The sequence below is a fragment of the Electrophorus electricus genome, chromosome 5 (assembly GCF_013358815.1).
Source record: "Electrophorus electricus isolate fEleEle1 chromosome 5, fEleEle1.pri, whole genome shotgun sequence".
NCBI lineage: Eukaryota > Metazoa > Chordata > Actinopteri > Gymnotiformes > Gymnotidae > Electrophorus > Electrophorus electricus.
Window position 1 is genome coordinate 25,091,886 of NC_049539.1, and position 20,761 is coordinate 25,112,646.

The 20,761-nt window shown below is 47.6% G+C and overlaps 2 protein-coding genes across 5 annotated transcripts; one reads left to right on the plus strand and one right to left on the minus strand.

Moving 5' to 3' along the window:
* Window positions 1-9: 9 nt before the first annotated feature.
* usp30 (ubiquitin specific peptidase 30) lies at window positions 10-5,867 on the minus strand. Of its 4 annotated transcripts, none has more exons than XM_027027162.2 (13): window positions 5,771-5,867; window positions 4,853-4,959; window positions 4,589-4,771; window positions 4,393-4,496; window positions 3,892-3,990; window positions 3,644-3,689; window positions 3,418-3,512; window positions 3,189-3,248; window positions 2,896-2,982; window positions 2,566-2,646; window positions 2,051-2,273; window positions 1,782-1,902; window positions 10-1,646 (listed from the first exon to the last, which is right to left on the minus strand). In XM_027027162.2, exons 1-13 carry the CDS (start codon window positions 5,839-5,841, stop codon window positions 1,403-1,405), a joined length of 1,521 nt encoding a protein of 506 aa, XP_026882963.2. In that variant the 5' UTR covers window positions 5,842-5,867; the 3' UTR covers window positions 10-1,402. The 4 variants fall into 4 exon arrangements, with proteins under 4 accessions (XP_026882963.2, XP_026882964.2, XP_026882965.2 ...); XM_027027163.2 differs by lacking the exon at window positions 5,771-5,867 and adding an exon at window positions 5,665-5,764; XM_027027164.2 differs by lacking the exon at window positions 5,771-5,867 and adding an exon at window positions 5,639-5,762.
* A 2,460-nt stretch (window positions 5,868-8,327) lies between these two features.
* araf (A-Raf proto-oncogene, serine/threonine kinase) lies at window positions 8,328-20,160 on the plus strand. Its single transcript, XM_027027161.2, has 16 exons — window positions 8,328-8,359; window positions 10,125-10,350; window positions 10,782-10,885; window positions 11,166-11,268; window positions 11,523-11,677; window positions 11,931-12,035; window positions 12,162-12,306; window positions 12,846-12,873; window positions 13,140-13,267; window positions 13,348-13,550; window positions 13,780-13,956; window positions 14,227-14,273; window positions 14,897-15,015; window positions 15,368-15,499; window positions 15,635-15,769; window positions 15,994-20,160. The coding sequence occupies exons 2-16, from the start codon at window positions 10,243-10,245 to the stop codon at window positions 16,132-16,134; spliced, it is 1,830 nt and encodes a 609-aa protein (XP_026882962.2). The 5' UTR covers window positions 8,328-8,359; window positions 10,125-10,242; the 3' UTR covers window positions 16,135-20,160.
* The last annotated feature ends 601 nt before the right edge of the window (window positions 20,161-20,761 follow it).

A 20,761-nucleotide genomic window follows, 5' to 3' on the forward strand; every position in this document is an offset into this window, starting at 1 on the left:
TGACCAGGGTTATCAGTTACAGAAATTTATTTAGCATCGTTTCGTAAAAATATTTCTCAGTGCAAATTGCTTAACATACAAAATCACACATTAATCAAGCTTATCTTGTTTCCTCTTCATTTACTACACATGCGCGCACTAGGCAGTGGCCATACATTTTTTTTTGGTCTATACGACCACTTGACGGATCAGTTACCAAAGACATGCATTTGTTTTTCATGTACTTCACAGCCGCCCTAGAGGTTTGAAAATTAGACCACTACCAAGGACTTCCACTAGTTTCCTGTTGGGTAATTAGCTTTGTTGAAGGTATATCCAGACTTGAAATTGGCACAGGGAAGACATTCATACAGACATTCAAACACATACACACCATCTTACTTATACCAACTCTCTCTCTCTCACACACATACACAGTTATTTGCTACTACGCTGGGAAATAACCATCACCCTCCACAGTTCTGTTACAGGATCATGACACCATTTTGTCAGACAACTGTACAAAAAAAACCAGTAACATTAGCATTAACCAAACAGCCCGACATGACTACCAAAGATTTTTGGTCATATCTCTGTGGAAATGGGGAAAAGCTACCAACATTGGCACAGTACCACCATCAGTGAGGGGGGGGGGGAAACCAGCAAGCGCCTAGCAACAATCACAGCTACCCATGCATGGAAACACATGCCACCGAGTCACGGGCATGGTGTCCCGCAAGCACTGGGGTGCGACGACTTGCTCGGTGATGCCCGACCCCGGTCCCGGATACCCGCTGCCCTTCAGAGCTCACGTCCAACACACCTAGCCTCTGCAATCACATGCTCATGCACACCTTGCTTAAAGTGACGAGGTGCGTTGGGACGGAACTGCATTCTACCAGGACCCAGACCTCCGGGACTGGAACTGCATCCATGTAGCTGTGGTTCCATTATTATCAGACTTTCCAGGATGAGTGCTGCCCCCTTGATAAATACAATTTCAGGGATGGGGCAAACAATTGGATGTCTGTGTTCAAAGTCATGCTCTTTCTACTGTTTCTAATGGCTTTTCTGCTCTGATCGATCGTGCTAGGTTCTTGTGACACACTCTGAGGAACGCTGGGGACTTGGGCAACGAGGAGAAGGTGACCAAGACCTTTTCTGTTGTGCAATGCAGAGACAAAGCTCTGCTTTATAGTGCAGCCATGCTCATCTGGTGCACGAGGTCACACAGCCTTTTAACACTACCTCTAGATGCAAGTGGCCGACTCGCTTCCTTTCAGTAAGTTCTTGCGTGCCCGGAGACAGACCACAGGGTAGCAGGGCTGTGCTTGTGTTGGTTGGACATACTGGACCGGGGGGCACGGGAAGTGGTAGGGGGCACTTCCGATCCCAGGAGGGGAGGCGCCGGCCGCATCTGTGGCTACTCTTCGGCACGCGGGATGGGGCGGCTCGGCACGCGCTCATAGAACAGCAGGTACGCGCTGGAGGAAAGCGCCTCCTGCAGGCTGGCCTTGCGCACTGCGTCGTCCGACACCCACAGCCACTGGGCACTGAAGGGGACTCGCGAGGGGGAGGGGCCACGGCGGTACGTGACGAAGTGGCCCGAGTGCGTGTCGCCGTGGTGCACAAGCACGGCTGTCAACCGGAACAGGAACTCCGGAGACCTGTCGGGAACAGGAGCGCACTCAGTTTCCCTCCAAAAACACCAGCACCAAACACTATCCTACTGCTGCAGTCTCATCAATGCAACACTGTTAGCTAGAATGCTACATTAGCTTTTTATAGTTCGTTCCATTTACCGGCAGTTGTAGGCAAGGTGAAGCTCAGGGCACAGTCCTGGGGAGCGGACGAAGGTGGAGGAGAAAGCCCCGTTTGCAAGGGGCATATTGTTGTTGTGGTGGTGGTGGTGGTGCTCCGGATCTACAAATCAAAAGAGAGCAGCCTGAATGTTGAGATTTGTTAAGAAAATGACGTACCGTTACACGAACGGATGGAGCTTGGCCCTGTGATCTCTTATAGAAAGAAGGAGACAGCTACAAAATCAAACACGCTGACCCGGATGTCTTACCAATGCCATTAGACATGGCCTGACCATGCATTTCCCCTGCTGTGTCGGTGCAGCTGGGTTTATTGGACCTGCCGGTCTTCTGTAGGCCCTGGGCCACGCTGTAGTGCTTGTAGCAGTCCATGCTCAGGTACTCAGAGAACTGAACATGTTCCTGCCTTTTTATAGGGGCCCCCTCTGGGGACCAGGTCAGCCTCTGCAGGTGGATGCACAAACACTGGGGAAGCTGGAGTAGAGTGCGCACACACACACACACACACACACACACACACACGACCCAGGGGCATTTAACAGAAGTTCTCAAAGGAACCATGTCCCAGATCATCATGAACTCCTCTTTAAAACGGTAAACAGATCTGGGTTACTCGCTACAGCAAAGGTACCAATTTGGTGCCTGCAGCAACTGCACTGAAGCCAAGCATTTAACATGATCTCCCAACTGCATCTCTGGCAACCCAGTTGGCACGGTGTAGAACGGTTGTGTGCTGCGTGCGGGCAGAGTCAGATGCCACACCCACCTTCCCGAGCTTCAGCTGTTTAATGAAAGTTGTCCTCTGGCTCTCGAGAAGCTGACCTTTCACCAGGTCCCCAGTCTGTTTCTGTGATGCCCACACACACACACACACACACACACACACACAGAGCAGAAATAACCTTGTTTGTCATAGCCAACAAGAAAAGCTTCTGCTTAAATATGTTTTCAGGTTCTTCACAGTGAGCCAATTACATTGTGGTTAGTAACATAACCGAAGCTGCTCATCATCAAAGGACTGAACTAGATGCTGCGCACCCAAGCTCTCGCGTGCACACACACACACACACATACACACACACACACACAGCTGTACCTTGGTACAGTTCTCACACTCCACCTCTTTGATGGTCTCAGAGGAGATGAAGTGCTGAAGGCAGTGATCCAGGGTGACTGGCCGACCCTGCCGGACAAACAGTTGCTGTCATGGGAGACATGCAACTCCTCTGTGGTACACTACGTACACTGTAATGCTTATCTGCATGCACACATGACCTCTATGCACACAGACTTTACAGGGATGTAATGAGCATCAAACTGAAAACTGTGACTCCTCCCCCACCCCCCCACAAAATTATCGAGTACTGCAGGCCCCATTGTTTTGCTTACCCACTGAACAGCTGGAATGGACAATGAGAGGCTGTCAAACGAGTCATATCGCACTGGACTCTACGAAGAAGAACAGGTCCCACACTCAGCACACAGCTGCATAAAAACCGCAAAACCAGCTGACCAGCGAGGCTTCTATGCCCCCCTTAAAAAGACACGCGGGTTGCGATTCTCAGTCCCCGCGCTTGGGTGTGCGCGCAGAAACATTCACCACTTCTCGATCTGTTACCTGCCGCTCGCAGCGCTTGCATGCCATGTAGCTGGTGAGGCGTCCGTGGAAGGAGTGCTGTGTCCTCCACGGGCAGGGCACGGGGTGCAGCGGCCCTGGGAGACGCCACCGGACAGGTAAAAGGCACAGATTAGCATGCTAACGGCTTCTCACCGTCACTGTGGCACGCTAGATGTTAGCATCTTTACGGTGCAGCTCTCGCGGTGTGGAGGAGTGCGGCTCTCACCTCGACTCCTGCAGCTGATGGTTTTGTCATTGCTTTCCGCAGACTTCTGCAATTGAAAGCAGAAACAAGCAGAACCCATTAATACTGCACCATTCAACATTAGTGTTGCTAAAGTAGGCAAAGTACCATAATGTTACAGGAAGCTTGTTCATAAAAAGTCATACTGAGAGATGCATAAAGCCAGGACTTGATGGGACCACACTGCAGGGAGACTGTGTGTGAGTGTGTACGTGTGATGTGTGTTTTACCTCCAGCGTCTCCATGTCGAACAGGTGAATGACTTTGGGCTGCCGGTCGCGCTCCTCCTCCAGGGAAGAAGTGAGGACGTGAAACAGTTCGTGAGCATCCTAACGGGTTGAATCACGTATAAAACAAATAGATAAAATCACTCACTCACTCAAATGCAGACACTGTTACTCATCCCATATATGGTCCCACTACATAAACCACAATCAGAGAAAAAATTAAAAATGTAAAAAACAATATACATTTTAAATTGATGTTGTATAGGAGTCTGAAGCAATTTTGATGCATGCATACACACATACACATCATCATCATCGCGCAAGCAAAATGATGAAGGACCTCTGTCTGAAACGTCCCGTTTCTCTTGAAACCTTGTGTACTTGTGCACCAAGTAGCGGGTTGCAAAAAAACCTTCATCGAGAGCAAGCTACAAAATGTAAAATAAAGTCCAATCATTGCACATCTGTGACAGAGTTGCACCTGGGGAGGAGGAAAAGACTCACCTGCTCCTCAAAGGAGCTAATGTGCCATCTGTGGAGACGAAGCGCTTCTAACAGGCACCCTGCGTCCAGGACATCGTCCTCCAGGGGCTCGTGGTCGGACAGCGCTGACGGTGTGCGGGCGAGACAAGAAATATGGATTTGAGCAACGAGGGAGAGCAAGGGAGAGCTGAACGAGACGAGGCGTGACATGCTGTACCCTTAAGCAGCTGTAGGAGAGTTTTAGATAAGTGACTGTCCCTCTCTGGCTCAGATGTGCTGACGGTGCGCTGGTTCACAAAATCTTCCAGCCACTTTACGAAGGACGGACAAGCCGCCAGTCCCTGCAGCAGCGAGTTCATGAAGCACGTGTTTCCCAGGTTCAGGAGACCAGGAACCATGCCTAAAAAAGGACACCACAAAACCGTGATTTGTTTCCCGCCGTGCAAAACCCCAAGTGGGAACCCAAGTCGGGCTCGTGTACCTCTCTTCCTCTTCTTGTCTGTGATGGGACCCCAGAGCACGTAGACTCCCGCTGCCATGGCAGCAGCTATGCCTCCTATCACGCCCCAGTTCTTCAACATCTTATTCCTGTAACACAACAAACGACTAAGGTGATCTCCCAGTCATTCCTTTTGGAAATTAACATTTGCTCAGCTGTGTTGCCTGTTCTGCTGTTAACCTAAACACCAGCGATGCACATAAATGAACAAACCCACAAAATTTTAAAAAGGATCGCAACCACACATGGCGGACTATCTTCTAACTAGCTTCGTGTTTAGCTATACAAGCACTATTTCAACGCCTGAGGCAAATATTGCGAGCAGACTGGGGCAATTATAACTTTACTTACTGACAGAGACGTCAGCTAAATCAAGACAGACGCACGTCAACCCTCAGCCATTTCTTACCTTTTCAAAACAGCTAGTTTGCCACATACATCAGATTGTACAGCTATCCTAGCTACAGGGTTAGCGCTAACTAGCCAACCAGGTTGTGCAGCTTTCTGTTGTCTGATAATAAAACCACGAATTCAACAATATTCCCCAAAACAATACGAAGCGACAGCTAGCCAGCTAAGCGCACATTAGCTAGCTATAGACTTCAGCAGCGAATTTCTTTTTTAAAAGACAGCTCAAACAGCGTATCTATACTTAACTGAGCTAAGGGGAGACATCTGTGTAAGCAGCACAAACTCGACCGTCCGGAATAGTCACCAAGCAGAAATTAGCTTAGCCGATTAACGTAACTAACCAAACTGGCCACAGACCTCCGTGTGATTAATAACACGCACACCTTCACTTGTTTAGTTACGTTCTTCCTCCACCCAGACTCCAAACGAATACTGCATTTTAACTAGCTAGCTTTCTTGGCCGTAGATGCTACTCTCATAGGTACTAACCTGGCACAAACCCCAGTACGAAAAAACTGTCGGAAAAGCTTGTGCGTGCCCTCTTGTCTGCACCAAGGCATGTTTGCACAGACCCATGTAAACGGAACTAAACGCTACCACCTTTGTGCTTCACCGGACACTGGAGCTCGAAGGACCATGGCAATGACGTGAGCAAACACAATAGCCTGTATACAGTCTGTGACAGCGGCGCAAAGATGTGGGACATGGGCGAGTAATCTGGTGTTACACAGCTGACACCACAGTAGGTCTTTCGGTTTTTAATGGCAGCAAAAAAATAAATAAATAAAAAGCAGTGATACCATTACTACAGCTAAGAAAGCTGTTGTGTTTGGGGGTGAGTACACCAGGAATCTGCATTCCGACTACAGTCAATCTAATATCTCTTTAAATAGGTCGCATTTTTATTCAAAGCCATTTTAGGCTATTTGTAGCCTTAATGTAAGATAGAAACAATGGTGTTACCAGATGCCGTTTGCAAAACGAATCCTGCGTTTTTTATCCTCGTGTTCATGTTTATCAACTGAGCCTGTGCTGCTCAGAGGAGGCGCCACACAGCATTGTACTGTTTCCATGGCGATATAGGTATGGAGTTGATTTTGTATAAAAAATATTAAGCAATCTTACAAGATCTGAAATCAAAATTTTAAATAGAACATAAAAAATATGTCACTGACACAATTACAAATCTAACGATATTGTGTTTGGGTGGGCGGGTGGGTGGGGGTCTAATTTTGTTGCATTGTGTCAATGTATCTTTTGGTTCTAAAATCCTCCCGTGTTTCTGAGTTTTGACGTCTTTTAACTTTAAGGTAGCATAATAATGAAAAGAAATACACAAATTTGCATATCACCACACTGGTTAAATGTTTACCTTTAATGAGCCCAACGGAGCCCAAGCCTAGTCTGTTATACATGTGAATGTTCTCTCTCTACATTTTGCTCTTTTTTAAAAGATCATGCGCATTTTTAAAAGGCTGAAATGTAGGAATATGTAGGTGTACCATGTTTGTACATTTGTAATTGTTTGGAGACCATTAGCAGGTGGTTGTAATTGATATATGCATTGAATGTGAACTGTAGTAAGAGATGTAGAGATTTTCAAATTGTTGTAAAGGACATAGAGTTTCTGGAGAAACAGAATGTTTCAGACAGAGGTCCTTCATCAACTTCAGAAGCACTTTTCTTACACCGCGAATATAGGATCTCTGTATGAAATGTTCTGGTTTTCTGTAAACTGTACTTTGCTACAATTTTTAATCTCTCTCTCTCTCTCTCTCTTTATGTATATGTAGAAAAATGTAAAATACCTGTTGCAGAATAATAAGTTTAATAAAGTGTGATAAATAAACACACATTTTAAAATTCTGGTTCAGAATCAGGCTTTATTGGCCAAGTGTGCTCATGCATACAAGGAATTCCTTATTGGTTACAGTAACTCGCTTCGCACAGTTGCTTGTACACAGTACAACAAGAGACATTTCTAACACACTCACAACACACGCATACAGTCACACACATTCACACACAGTCATAGTCATACTTGTGAACCTTACATGTGCATCAATTGTTAAGAGTGCTGAGTGGAGCAGTTGGGAGATGCCATTGTAGAATGATAAAGTAAAAATAAATAAAATAGATAAGTAGATTGGCAGGTCAAAGGTAAGGCAGAAAAGTACTACGACATGATTGAGATGTAATGTTTAGGTGCGCGATTGTGAGTGTTGTGGGGAGTTTATGTGCATTGAGGTATTCAGCTGTCCATGAGGAAAAAAGCTTCTCTATAACGGGTTGTCATGATCCACATTTGGCTAAAGCATCAGCCTGAGGGAAGACGCTGGATTGGGTGGTGACTGGGGTGAGATTGGTCTGCTGTGATTTCCTTCACCTGCCTCCTGATTCTGGACGTGAGCAGATCTAGCAGCGTAACACCAGTGGTCTTCTTAGTAGCCCTGATAAGGCGCTGCAGTCTGTGGATGTCACGCTTGGTGGCTGAGCTGCCCCACACTGGAACGGATGTGGTGATGACAGATTCTATGATGGCAAAGTAGAACTGGGCCATCAGCTCCTGGGGCAGGTTGAACTTCCTCAGATGATGCAGGAAGTGCATCCTCTGCTGGGTTCTCTTGCAGAGCTGATGCTACTATCTTGTGCTCTTGTGCTACCCAGGAACTTGAAGGACTCCATTGCTGACACAGTTCTGTCAAGGATTTTGTGTGTAGGCAGGGTGGGGGGACTCTTCTCCTGAAGTCTGCCGTCATCTCCACTGTTTTTGCTCTGTAAATGTAAGATAACTGTTCACTGTATTGAGTCCATGCTTATTTATATTGTATTATTTAAAGACATGATAAAAACGACGTATGTCGTTGAAATGAATAAGGGTGGCTTCTTTAATCCTTGAATAACAGTAGCGCACCCTTGAGTCACAAGTGCTTGTACCAATGTAATAACATTAGTAGCCAATCAGAGGAGAGCTTGGTGAAAATAAACCAATCAGAGCACGGATGTAGGTGTTCCGCTTTCCCTGAAATCTTTACTGATCAGACTTCAGATTGAGAGAATTCAAGATGGCTGCTTCAGGTGAGTATTTACTTCAGAAACAAAATAGCAAAGTACAACTTTCACTTTTATATTAATACAATTTGTAGACACGTTATTCATGAAAGAACGTTTCGGCTAGTAAAATTATCGAGGCTTCGTATGGATTGAGACGGATGCTTGTGCTTTTGTACAAGTAGACTGCATTGCTAACATGACCAATGCTACTGAGTTAGCCAAGCAATCTTACGCTAGGTTAACTAGCTAGCCAGTCGGCTAACCAGCTAGCTAACTCTAGCTAGCTCTCATCCCAGTTCCGCCTCAGGAAAATAATATTCTTCAAAAGTGAATAATCACCCGGCGGGTCCAAGTGGTCTGTGCGTTGCTATGTGTGCGGTACATTAAGACACTTCGTCATTTAAGAGGGAAGATGGGCCATGTTGCTGTTAGCGCAGCGTTAGTCGGCTACCTAACTGTTCAGTCACAACCACTTTAGCGGGCTTGCTAGCAGCATTTAGCTAGCTGGCCAACTTCATCGTGTTCAGGGGGAAATGTTGACTAAAGAAATGTTACAGCTGAAATCACGTCGAAGCCGTTTAAACTTGCAGAGGTGTACTGCGCGTCTCGCGTCCGCGTGTCTGTTGTGGTGCGCAAGCAGCTCGTGGGAAGGTGATCGCGGTTGCTGGAGTCACCTGCCTTTACCTGCAGCTGCGCGCTGAAGCTAGTCACACCGGCTTTTATCTGGCTGTTCGTGTATGGTTGTCGCGAGCAAGAAGCAATAAACCTGTGCTTGTGCACTTAAGTAACCTACTTGAATATGCCCGGCCAGTCTGGATCGATTGGTAAACTGGTGCTAGCGTTATTGGCATTGCTGTATTGCATATTGGCATAACGGATTTGGTGGTATAGCCGAAAGGAATCTTGCCACTTCTGCGGGAGAAAGTGTGTGTGTGTGTGTGTGTGTGTGTGTGTGTGCGCGTGCGTGCGCGCATGCACATGCACGCACGTCTTGTGCAGTTAGAGAATGCTGATTCATCATTTGCGTACCACTGGGAAAGACTGCATTAGCTTCGGTGTACTGTTTTATTTATATTGTGTGCGGTTGCCAAGAATGTCTTACTTCAGCAGAAGGCCATGCAATGTTCAACTTGAAATACTTGTTTCAAGTAGCACCAGCACAGGTAGCCCTAACAGGAGTGCTGACAGTGGAAATAGGCAGATGTTTTGGATGGTTTATGTAATACAAATCTTTTGTAGGGATGCTCCTTCTTTTCCCGTTGAGGGTGGAAATGCATCCGCTTCCCCATGTAGGTCTGGTGGTGTCCAGTGTCTGTGCTTGGATGAAGGATTCTTCTGTCTCCTGTGGCTTTGAAAAGTTCTTGCATGACTCACAGAATTTGAGATTGGCAACATTTGTGCAGTTTATTGTCAAAAGAGCAGCCTTCCTGGACTTAGTGTAGAAGCTGGCGACTGAGATGGGTAGACTGCTGTCTCCCTTGTTGCTTGTGTGGTCTATGAGATGGGGGGACTGCTGTTTCGCTTGTTGCTTGTCTGGTCTGTGAGTTGAGCAGAAAGCAGGGCTTCTGTGATGTGGTGGTTGATTCTAAGAGGGATGTGAGTTTAGGACTGATCATTGATTATTAGTACAACAGATTTGTGTGTGCACAGTTTACAACTCACTGGTACTTTAGCATGGCATGAGACGATTATATCCCGATACCTCTATGTCCAGTCTCATTTAAACAGGTTGTACAGAACTGTGCCTCTAGCCAGCGTCATCTGATCACACCGGTCACACTTTCCACAGGCTCCAGGTGAGGGTGCCACTTTGTCGCACCCAGGTTGATACGCTCTCTTGCGGCTGACTGACGTTTGGAGCTCTGACTCCCATTCCCCCCGACCTTCCCCGTTGCCGTGGAGACGCAATGTCGTCCACGTCCTCCTGCTCGTCGTCGGGGGAGAACAGCCCAGAGGATGTGCCCCGAGGTGGGGGCACCATCCGCGTCTACCTCCCTAACAAGCAGCGCACGGTGGTGAGTGGGTGCACATTTCGCCGGGTACCAATCGGGACGTGCTACGGCTGCGGTCACAGAGCACCACACGGGGTGGGGGTTTGTTAACATCAAGAATCAATGTATTTAGTCGGGGAGGGCACAGAAGCCAGTTGAAGGTGCTGCGGGTTGTACGTTAAGTTGGAAATGTTCAGAGAGGTCATAATCTGTTAGTACCGCTACATAGATGAGGCCTCTGACAGACCCCCTGCTATTTAAAACTAAGTAGGTTGTATCTTATAGCCGGTTCAGAAACAGGATATGCAAACAGATTGTGTTTGTATTAGCATTTGCGCTGCTGTGTTACTTCAGGAGGTTTACAGGTTTCTGGTCAGGTACGACTTGTGACCTTGAGTGACGGTGAAGGTTGTGTAAGCGGCGGTGTGTGCTTTGCTTTGTGTGCGTGCGTCCAGGTGAATGTACGGCCAGGGCAGACAGTCCACGACAGCCTGGACAAGGCTCTGAAGGTGCGCGGCCTGAGCCAGGAGTGCTGCGCAGTCTTCCGCCTGCTCGAAGGGTGAGTGCACCTCTCCGCACCACCAGCTGCCTCTGTCCCGCCAACCTTAATCAGCCTCCGATCGGAACGCCCTCTGTGCAGGCCTTTTGCTCACTGAGCTGTGATGACACGGCGTGGTGATGAACAATGACCCAACTACTAAAACTGTACAACAGGCACCTCTTGGTCTAAATAAACTCCACACTAGTTTTGAAACGGCAGTGGCACTAATCTTGATGTAACTAATGATGTGCTGGAATGGCTTTTTGGTTTAAAACGCATGTGGCCCTGTCCTCCTCAGCCGTAAGAGGCTAACGGAGTGGAACACTGACATCACGCCCCTCGTGGGGGAGGAGCTGCTGGTGGAGGTGTTGGATGACGTCCCTCTCACCATGCACAACTTCGTAAGTTACACTCACCTGTCGTTGCCTTGCTGCCTACACCCTGAAGCCCCAGGCCTTTAAGATTCCCACTTGGAATCTTGGAATGTTATTACATGTTATTACATTACATTTGCTGTAATTACACTGCACTTGCAACGAACCAGTGATATTGTGTCTTTTGAACTTGTTGTGGTGGCAGCGGTTCCACAGTGTAAACCAGTTAGAATTACAAAGCCGTTTTTGGCTTTCTCTCTGCTATTTTTAAATCCTTCTAGGTTCGTAAAACCTTCTTCAAGTTAGCGTACTGTGACTTCTGTCACAAATTCTTGTTCAACGGCTTCCGGTGTCAGACGTGTGGTTACAAATTCCACCAGCACTGCAGCAGCAAAGTGCCCACGGTGTGCGTGGACATGGACACCATGACCAAACGGTGCGTGGTCTGTCGCCTGGGCAACGACCTCGTCCGGTGTGAGAGGCGGGGCGTTGCCGACATGTTAATGGGCCTGAGTGGGTGTTTTAATGTGCCAGTTCGTATGTGAGGAACCCGGTGTTGGTAATAGAAGATGGTGCATTTCAAGCAAGTTTCTTTTTCCTTATTCAGAATTAACTCATTAATTGAAGTGTGTGTGCGCGTGTGCGTGTGTGTGCGCGCGTGTGTGTGTATGCGCGCATTTGTTTCTCAGGTGTGTTCCCACTACAGAAGACTACCCCCAAATACCCATTCTAATGATGCCTGACGCTAACTCCATATCACAGAGCGACATAGCCTTAACCCCTGAGCCTCCTGGGTACGCATGTGTGTTTAGATTAACTGTTTCAGCACCTCCCTAAACTTACAGAAGTTTAAGTCTCACAGTCTGCATCTGCAGCAACGTTCATTGTATGTAAATGCGCGCACGCGTGTGTGTGTCTAGGCCTGGGATGTTGTCCCCACCATCAGCGTTCCATTTCCCCATGCCGGGGGCGGATGGGCAGTCCCTGCAGAGACACCGATCCACTTCCACGCCCAACGTGCACATGATCAGCACGCTGGGGCCAGGCGCAGCTGGCGTCATCGAGGTCAGATGCTTAATGGACACGCAGCAGACACACGCACATACACGATACAGAACGTCAGACGTGTAGCAGCACGTAGCAGATGCACACACGTGATGCAGGACGTCAGACGTGTAGCAGCACTCAGCAGAAGCACACACCCGACACAGAACGTCAGACGTGTACCCGACACGTTGCAGAAGAACACATGAGATACGGAACAGCAGATGCGTACCAAACGCACACAAACAAACCAGAACCGCTGCAACCGTCCAAACTCATCTGGAGCTTAAAGCTACAATCTTCTGTCTTTGATGAGATGAAGCGATAGAGATTAGAATAGGTTGTAGAAGCAGAATATTCAGAATAGAATTGAATAGGTTTTATAAGGCAAATTTGCTGATGGTACCTTTTAAAATGATAGGGAACTGAGAGTAGCTTTGTGTCTCCAGAGGTTTCATGCCTGTCTGAGGGTTCGGACGGCTGAGCAACTGTACTAGAGTTTCTCCGTCTGCCACCTTTTTGGTTTTCTTTTTATTCATTGTTTCTTTTTTCTCATTTAGGAGGCATTAAAACTCAACAACACGATGGGTGAGTGCTTCATGTATTTTGGTCATGAAGGTGACCGTGGTCACATGACCAGTCATTACACCATGAGAGCATGCATTGGTTTTTGTGCGCACCACGATTCAAGTCACGTTTCTGTTCAAACATGCCAAATGAATGGTTCACCTTATGATTTTATGCAGATTCCTGAGCTGTTTTGGTCATAGTTAGAGTAGATATTACCCCCAACCCTTGTGCTGGCATATGAGAGAGCGCTAGCATCTTGTGATCAGCGGCCGTGTTTCCCCCAGGGCCAGAACCCTCCCCCAAGCCCTCGACCAGCCCTCCTCATCTGGGATCGCCGGGCCGAAAACCCCCCAAGTCGCCCTCGGACCATAAAGAGCGCAAGCCGTCCAGCTCCGATGACAAAAAGAGAGTGGTGGGTGGCTTGCTTTTCGTTTAGGTCCAAAGCGACACATCTTGCGTGCTCCTTTTCATATTTGCGCCGCCCCCTCCCAGCACCGCGTGGGTTACCGGGACTCCAGCTACTACTGGGAGGTGCACTCGCGCGAGGTCACCATGCAGAAGCGCATCGGCTCCGGCTCCTTCGGCACCGTCTACAAGGGCAAGTGGCACGGCGACGTGGCCATCAAGATCCTCAAGGTGACGGAGCCCACGCCCGAGCAGCTGCAGGCCTTCCGCAACGAGATGCAGGTGCTGCGGTGAGTGCGCCCCCTAGCGGCCGGGCCCGGGCGCGTAGAGTACGTTGTAGCAAGATGGCGAAAAGAAAAATCACCGATTTGGTCACTATCTGTTACTGTGTGTTTGTTTTTTGCTTATCTCTGTCCCCCCCCCCCCCCCCCCCCCCCCCTTCCTGTCTCGTCTGTTTCTTCCATGCTGTCCACATCATGCTTTCTATCTTTTTATCCCTCCCTCTCGTCTGCTGTGCAGGAAGACGCGTCACGTCAACATCCTGCTCTTCATGGGCTTCATGACGAAGCCGCACTTCGCCATCATCACGCAGTGGTGCGAGGGTAGCAGCCTGTACCGCCACCTGCATGTCACCGAGACCAAGTTCGACACCATGCGCCGCATCGACGTGGCCCGCCAGACTGCTCAGGGCATGGAGTACGCACCGTCCCACACCCACAACACTGCCCGATGCCACGCAACCCTGCGCGCACCCCCGACACCACGTCATTATTTGTTCACATGTATTCATTTCAAGCCAGTCTTGGCTTTGAAATGTTTTGTAGGCCTATTGATGCCAATGCCCACTTGCCTGTGACCCCACACAGCTCAGCACCACCCGTGCCCCCCAACACCACCTGCATCCCCCCAACATCAGTACAAGTTTAAGAATGTGTGTTTTTGTTTTTGTTTGTTTGATCTTGATAGCTACCTTCATGCCAAGAACATCATTCATCGGGACCTGAAGTCTAATAGTATCCTTACACTGCAGACCTCAAACTATAGCTGCACCATACGGACCAAAATACCAGATTTCAGTTACGTCACTGCAGATCGCAATTGGTAAATGGCCTGCAGTTCAAATGCAATGGTGAACTTTAAGTGTGATGGTTAAAGACAGGCATGCATTATTTTTGAATAGAATTCTTTACATTTGTTGAATGCTGCGATCCTTCAAAACGGCTCCAAAACACTCATCTGGAAAGGCTGTGATTGGCCAGCACACAGTTAAAAAGGCGGTGATGTTTTGGAAGGCCCATACTGTACATAATGAACATGTATACACAGTGCTGCTATTTGCAGGGTCAGTATTTCAAAGGCGACAAATTATTTACTATATTGTGCAGCCTTACCACCACCGAGTGAAGTAGCCAAAATATTTTGCAGAAAAAATATCCATGCATGTGGAATATGTGCCCTCCATGGGATATTTGTGTGCTGCAGTACTGGTTTCTCCACCTGAACAGCCTGCAAGTGAGTCTGAGTTTACATTAAGCCCCGCCCTTAGTATACCTTCTGATGCTCAGCCCAATCTGACTACCCCGCCCCTCTGGCCTGCCCTTCCGCCCATGCCGTAGCGTCCCTTAGCGCCGGTCAGACATCTTCCTGCACGAGGGCTGGACGGTGAAGATTGGCGACTTCGGCCTGGCCACGGTGAAGTCGCGCTGGAGTGGTTCGCAGCAGGTAGAGCAGCCTAGTGGCTCCATCCTGTGGATGGTGAGTGTGCTCGCGTGCACACACACACACACACCCTCTCCCTCCACCCAAAACACCCAGCACCAGGCTGGGCTGCCTCCTGCGCCTCTCTCAGCGGATCAAGTGCTCTTGTTGTCTCTGGGGGGCAATAGTGAGCCCGTGAGGTGGTCAGAGCTACTGACCAATAACTGTAGGGTTGCGGGATCAATTGCAGGATCCTGGGCTACGAGAATGCAGCCTTGAGCCCACTGCCGCCATGGCAACAAGCACCTTCTAGTGCGTTTATACTGAGAATGTAAATGAAAATTAGATCTCAGCATACTGTTCTGCTGTATGTTTTAAAAGCCTGTTCTCTTGCTGTCTGTGTGTGTAGGCGCCGGAGGTGATTCGCATGCAGGATGCCAACCCTTACACCTTCCAGTCTGACGTTTACGGCTACGGAGTTGTGCTTTTCGAGCTCATGTCTGGGACACTGCCTTACTCAAACATCAACAATCGTGACCAGGTCAGACATACACACACACCTGAAGTGTTACCAGTTGATCCTGATCCTGTCAAAGAGGTGTCAAGATGCTCTGTGATCTTCACCCTTTTCTGTTACTATAACTAACTGCATTCATTCATTCATATTAACCTTCAGATCATTTTTATGGTGGGCCGAGGCTACCTGTCTCCAGACCTCAGCAAACTGTACAGCAACTGCCCGAAGTCAATGAAGAGGCTGATCATCGACTGTCTGAAGTTCAAACGTGACGAGCGGCCCCTCTTCCCTCAGGTGAGCACGGTAACGCCCGCATCCTCGCAGAGCGTCGCAAACCTGCAGCTGTGGCTGGGAGCTCACTTGGACCAGCCGAGCTTCCGCGTCTCGTTCAAGCTCAGTGTCTGCGCACAGGCAGCAATACAGCCTTCAATTCCAAAAAAACACACTTTAGAAAGCACACATTTTTCAGCGTTTAATGTTTGTTTGTTTGTGTGTGTGTGTGTGTGTGTGTCCTCCAGATCCTTGTAGGCATTGAGCAGGTGCAGGACCTGCTCCCCAAGATCGAGCGGAGCGCTTCCGAGCCGTCCCTGCACCGTGCCGTCCACGCCGAGGACCTAAACCCTCTGCTCCTGCACACCACGCGCTTCCTACCCCTGTGATCCCTGGCCCGGCTACTGCCGTGTCCTAGGGGTTCCTGCGCACTTCCCCGTTCCTCCAGCACATTCCCGTCAGCCCGGAGACCTTAGCAGTCACTACACACACGCATCCATGCACATGTTTCTGTGATGCATTCTGTATCTCGATCGACACACCCGCATCTTCATGGACCTCACAGCCCCAGGATTCTCCAGACCTTCTCGGAGTAGGAATTGTAATCGCCCAAATGGAGCTCTTCTCAGTTCAGCACTTCCCTGCAAGAAACGAACTTTGTGTGTGATTTATCCACAGAATTCACAATATTTTTGCTAGCGTGCTCATAGATGCAGTTTGTGAAAAAAAAGTGATTGTAATCATGCCCCGATTTCATGTCGAATGCACAACTTAAAAGAACAACCCCAAAGCTCTGCACACCTCATCGGCTCACTTTTCTACATCACGAAGTCGATCACGTGTAGGCCGTACCCTCGTAGGACACGGACGACCGCGCAGAACTTTGAAGAGCACAGAAACTAGAGGAGCCCGCGAACACTACACGATTCCGGTCTCGTCTGCTGAATACCGGGATCAGGCGGACTACCGCCGCTGCTCTTTGCAGCATTGCATCTGAACGTTCTCTTCCAGCTGCCTGAATTTCCTGACAACAGATTCATCCCTTGAGTTTCCTTTTAACAAAAGTACCTGGAAATGTACAAAATATATTAATGGTGGTTCATTTCTTGAGTTCTCACAGCGTTGTGCTTGATTTGTTGCGCGTTCCTCTGGGCTTGGCAATCCTGTAGGTCAAACTGGGCATTTGTGTCACAGTCATCATCCTGTCAATACTGTAAGTCTCGTCAAAACTTGTCCAAGGTATGGACTCACTTAGTATTCCCTTAAAGTATCAAAGATTTCTTCGTATTCTGGGGTTGCCGTCTAGGGGTCTTTTTGTTGCCTTTTTTAGTGAGCCAGTCGGTTCTTCCGGCAAAGGATTCCCGCCCTCCACCCCATTGTCAGGACTGTTACCGGTTTCTGCCGCGCGTCCAGCCGTCTGGGCTGTCGAGTTATGTGGCGTGTCGACTCAGGAGCGCAGACGGTTGTGGCGATTGGTTACAGGCTACGTTTGCATTAGTACGTGTGTGTGTGGTCTACTGGGCTGTTGGTCGGCTGGGCCAGCTATGGATCTGTAAACATCTCATTGCGGAAGACTAGCACTGAGGTTTGTGATCTCTTAGATAAGGCGGGTGCGCGGCCGGATTGGCGCTGGTGGCGGCGTTTGCCTGCGAGGTGTGTGCTCGCTAGTGTTTTAGAAACCAAAGTTCCCAAATTGGGCCCACCGTGCCTGCTAGGGCTTGCCCTCCTAACGGGGAATGCTGAGAAAGTGTTTCTCGTGGTGGTGGGTCGACAGGAAACCGCATGGTGATTGGTCAGACGGCATGGTGATTGGTTAGACACAGGTCACGAGAGAGGAGCAGCCATTGGTCTGTAATAAGGTCCTTAGAACAGAGTTGGCAGCACTTTGAGCTGATTTTTTTGGAGCGGCAGATAATCAGGAAAAAAAGTAGTGTCAGCATCTTAACAGATTCCTTTTCAAGTTTCACATTTCTCTCGCTAACGTTCTGAACGTTTCCACGTTGGATACAGGTTGAAGGCTTGCGTTGCCCTCTGCTGTGCTTGGGAGTCTAAATGAATACTGTAGTACAACAGTAGAGCCCCTGTTGGGAGAGCCGTGCTCTCTTCAGACAGAAGCGGACACGTAGGTGTCTGTTAGAGCGCCACCTGCTGCCGGAGCCGTGTGAAGAACACGGCCACAGAGCGATCTGGAGCACAGTATGGAAGAGCGGCACAAGAATGTCAGTGCAACGGCACGGTTCAGGCTCCTGTGTGTGTGTGTGTGTGTGTGTGTGTGTGTGTGTGTGTGTTTCCTAAAGCAGTATCACTGACTGTCTTATGCATGATTTAATGGGGCCTTATGACCAACAGATTTGCTTTCTTTTAAATGGCTGTTTAGAGTACATGTATAATAAATAATTTAGCATAACTGACAGCTTTTCCGATATAAACTTTGCTAGTCGTTCAGTAGAGTCTTTGTATTTAAAAGGGGCTGGTTACCCTTTACTGTGTACTCTTTCCTAATTGGTTGTGATTCAAGAGGGTGGTGTATTCTTAGCCTCAGAGTAACACGTGTTTTAAATTTTAGTTTATTTTTCAATTTCCATAAAATACTTTTTAGCATCAGAAATACCTTTTTGCCAGAAGCAGTTTTGAAACTTGCTTATCTATTCATTGGCAGTTTTCTTTCATTCTGTAGTTATAAATGTGAATTATTGTTCGCGTTATAATTCAGTCTCCGCAAATGGCACGCGGCTATCCGTGATGGATTTGTGCTGGGTGTAGTGGCAGTGTTCTGACTTAATGGCACCCCCTAGTGAAAGACAGAGGTGTAATGAGAGTCTGCAGGGGGCTTACAGAACTGCAGTGGAGAGGTTTGGATGGGTGTGTCTTATTCCTTGACTATTTATTGTTTATACTATAGGTGATTATAATAGACTTGCGAATGAAAGGTGTGTGTTTTGTATGTGAGGTGGAACACATTTATCCTGTTGTTGCAGACAGGGCCTTAGGGTGTGTGTGTTTGTGCGCGTGTACAGGTCTCTGCTTTTTTTTTTTTTTTTTTTTTTTTTTTTTTTTTTTGCAGTTAGCAAGAAAATACTCGGTACTTCTGTTAGGCCCCACGCCAACAGGATTCTAACAAACGCTCATTATCTGATATCTACATGCTGCGGCTCGACCGTTGCGGGCACATTTCCATGGCGTGTACAGGGTGGATGCTGCTGTATCGATGGAGAGACTGCAGGGAGGATTGCACCAGTGTCAGCCTCAGTTCCTACAGGCTTGCACAAGTATACTCTAATACTTGCAGCATTTACATATTACCCACTGGGACAATACTGCAACTGGGTTGCGAGACGGGTTCATCTTTTTTGTTTTAAGGTGTGTTTCTGGTTTTTTTTATACTTTAGGTCCTTGTTAGAATTTGGCCTTTTAAAGCTTGGACAGGTGTCTCTCCAGTTCCTTATCTAAAAGATCACATCTCTCAGACAGCGTCCCAGGACTGAGAATTCCCCTGCCACTCGTTGTCGTTGGTGACGCCGGGACCTTGTGACTTGGCGATCCTTTCTGAACGTCGGCTGCGGAAGGTTTCCTCGGTAACACCACATTCCTGGTTCCGGGGTTTGGTAGACGCAAAACACAAGAAGCAAGTGAGCCCAAACGACAGCACTGACTCGCACAGTGAACATTTCACCCCTTTTATGACCACCGTTTGCATGGAAACAGTTTAATCTGGCCTTTCTTATGTTAAAGGCTCGATAAAGAGTTAATCAGAAGGGCATCGTTTCAGTTCTTGTCTGTTCAGCATGATGGAAATGAAGAGTCATGGTGTATCACGTTTATTTGTAGGCTTTTTAAAATCTATTTGAGGATTTAAAAAAATAAATTAAAATTAAATAGAAAATCAATCTTTTGAAATTGTCACATTGCACATTCGTGTGCTTGTCCTGAAACTCAGTAGAGGGGACATGAGCTCCTCCAGAACCTACATGACTATTACGGAAGGGGCAATAATAAAAGCTCCAGTTCAGTGCCCCTGGTGTTCCAGCTGAAGGCACCTGGGGCGGGGGAGGGGGGTGTAGGTCAAAATCAGTCCGCTTTCTTTTTACCGCTCAGAACACGACAAATGCTCACATTTGTTAAATTTTGCATATTTTAGGTGAATTGCAATAATTTGTGTGTATAGTTGAAGAGGTATGAGGGGCGTTTAAGTTTGCAATAAAGGGTGTATTCTGCTGTGTACAGTTACATTTTTTTATGATTTACTTTAAATTGTTCTTGTTTCTATTTTTGTGTGATTGCTTCAAAAAGAACAATTATTTTAAAAAAATGTAAAGGAAATCTTTAGTATTTTTTTAGGGTTATTATTTTTATTTGGTCTTAAAATATGGAGGAGACAGGACTTTTATTCTTAAAATAAAACTGTGGAATTATGATGAGTCTGTTTTTGTTTGTTTGTGTGTCAGACATAGTTGTAAACAGCAGGGGTTTGTCTTCCAGTATGGTAGGATAGCTGTGAAAGCACATGGTCCTTGGTCTGGCTTCTTAGATGAAAGGACCAAGCCTGCACAATAGTAGGTGCATATACTGTATTGCAATTAAATTGCTAAAGATTGTGATTGTGATCTGCCTTGCAATATATTAAAAAACCAATAGTGACACACTGATGTGATCTGAATAAACCATCGTTCTGTATTGTAACCATGTCTTTTCTCCCAGAGATCACCCAAGTACAGTGTCTTGAGACTGGTCTGGGCGCTTATAGTACACAAGAAGAAATGGGACGTGTTAAGAAAGCAGCCTTCTGCCATAACGATATTGCCGAGGCCAGTATCGCAACATCAGTAAACAAATGATGTATTGTGCAGCCCTAGTGAGGATGCTTGAAAGAAGCACCGCTGAAACAAGGTGGTGGATTAGCTATCTCTGCCTGTGAATTGGCTAATGGATGTGGCAGAAACAGGATAAATAGATACTATCATGAGGGCTATTTTTCAGATCAGAAGTCTCTTTTTTCACTGCACCGTCCTTGGTCAG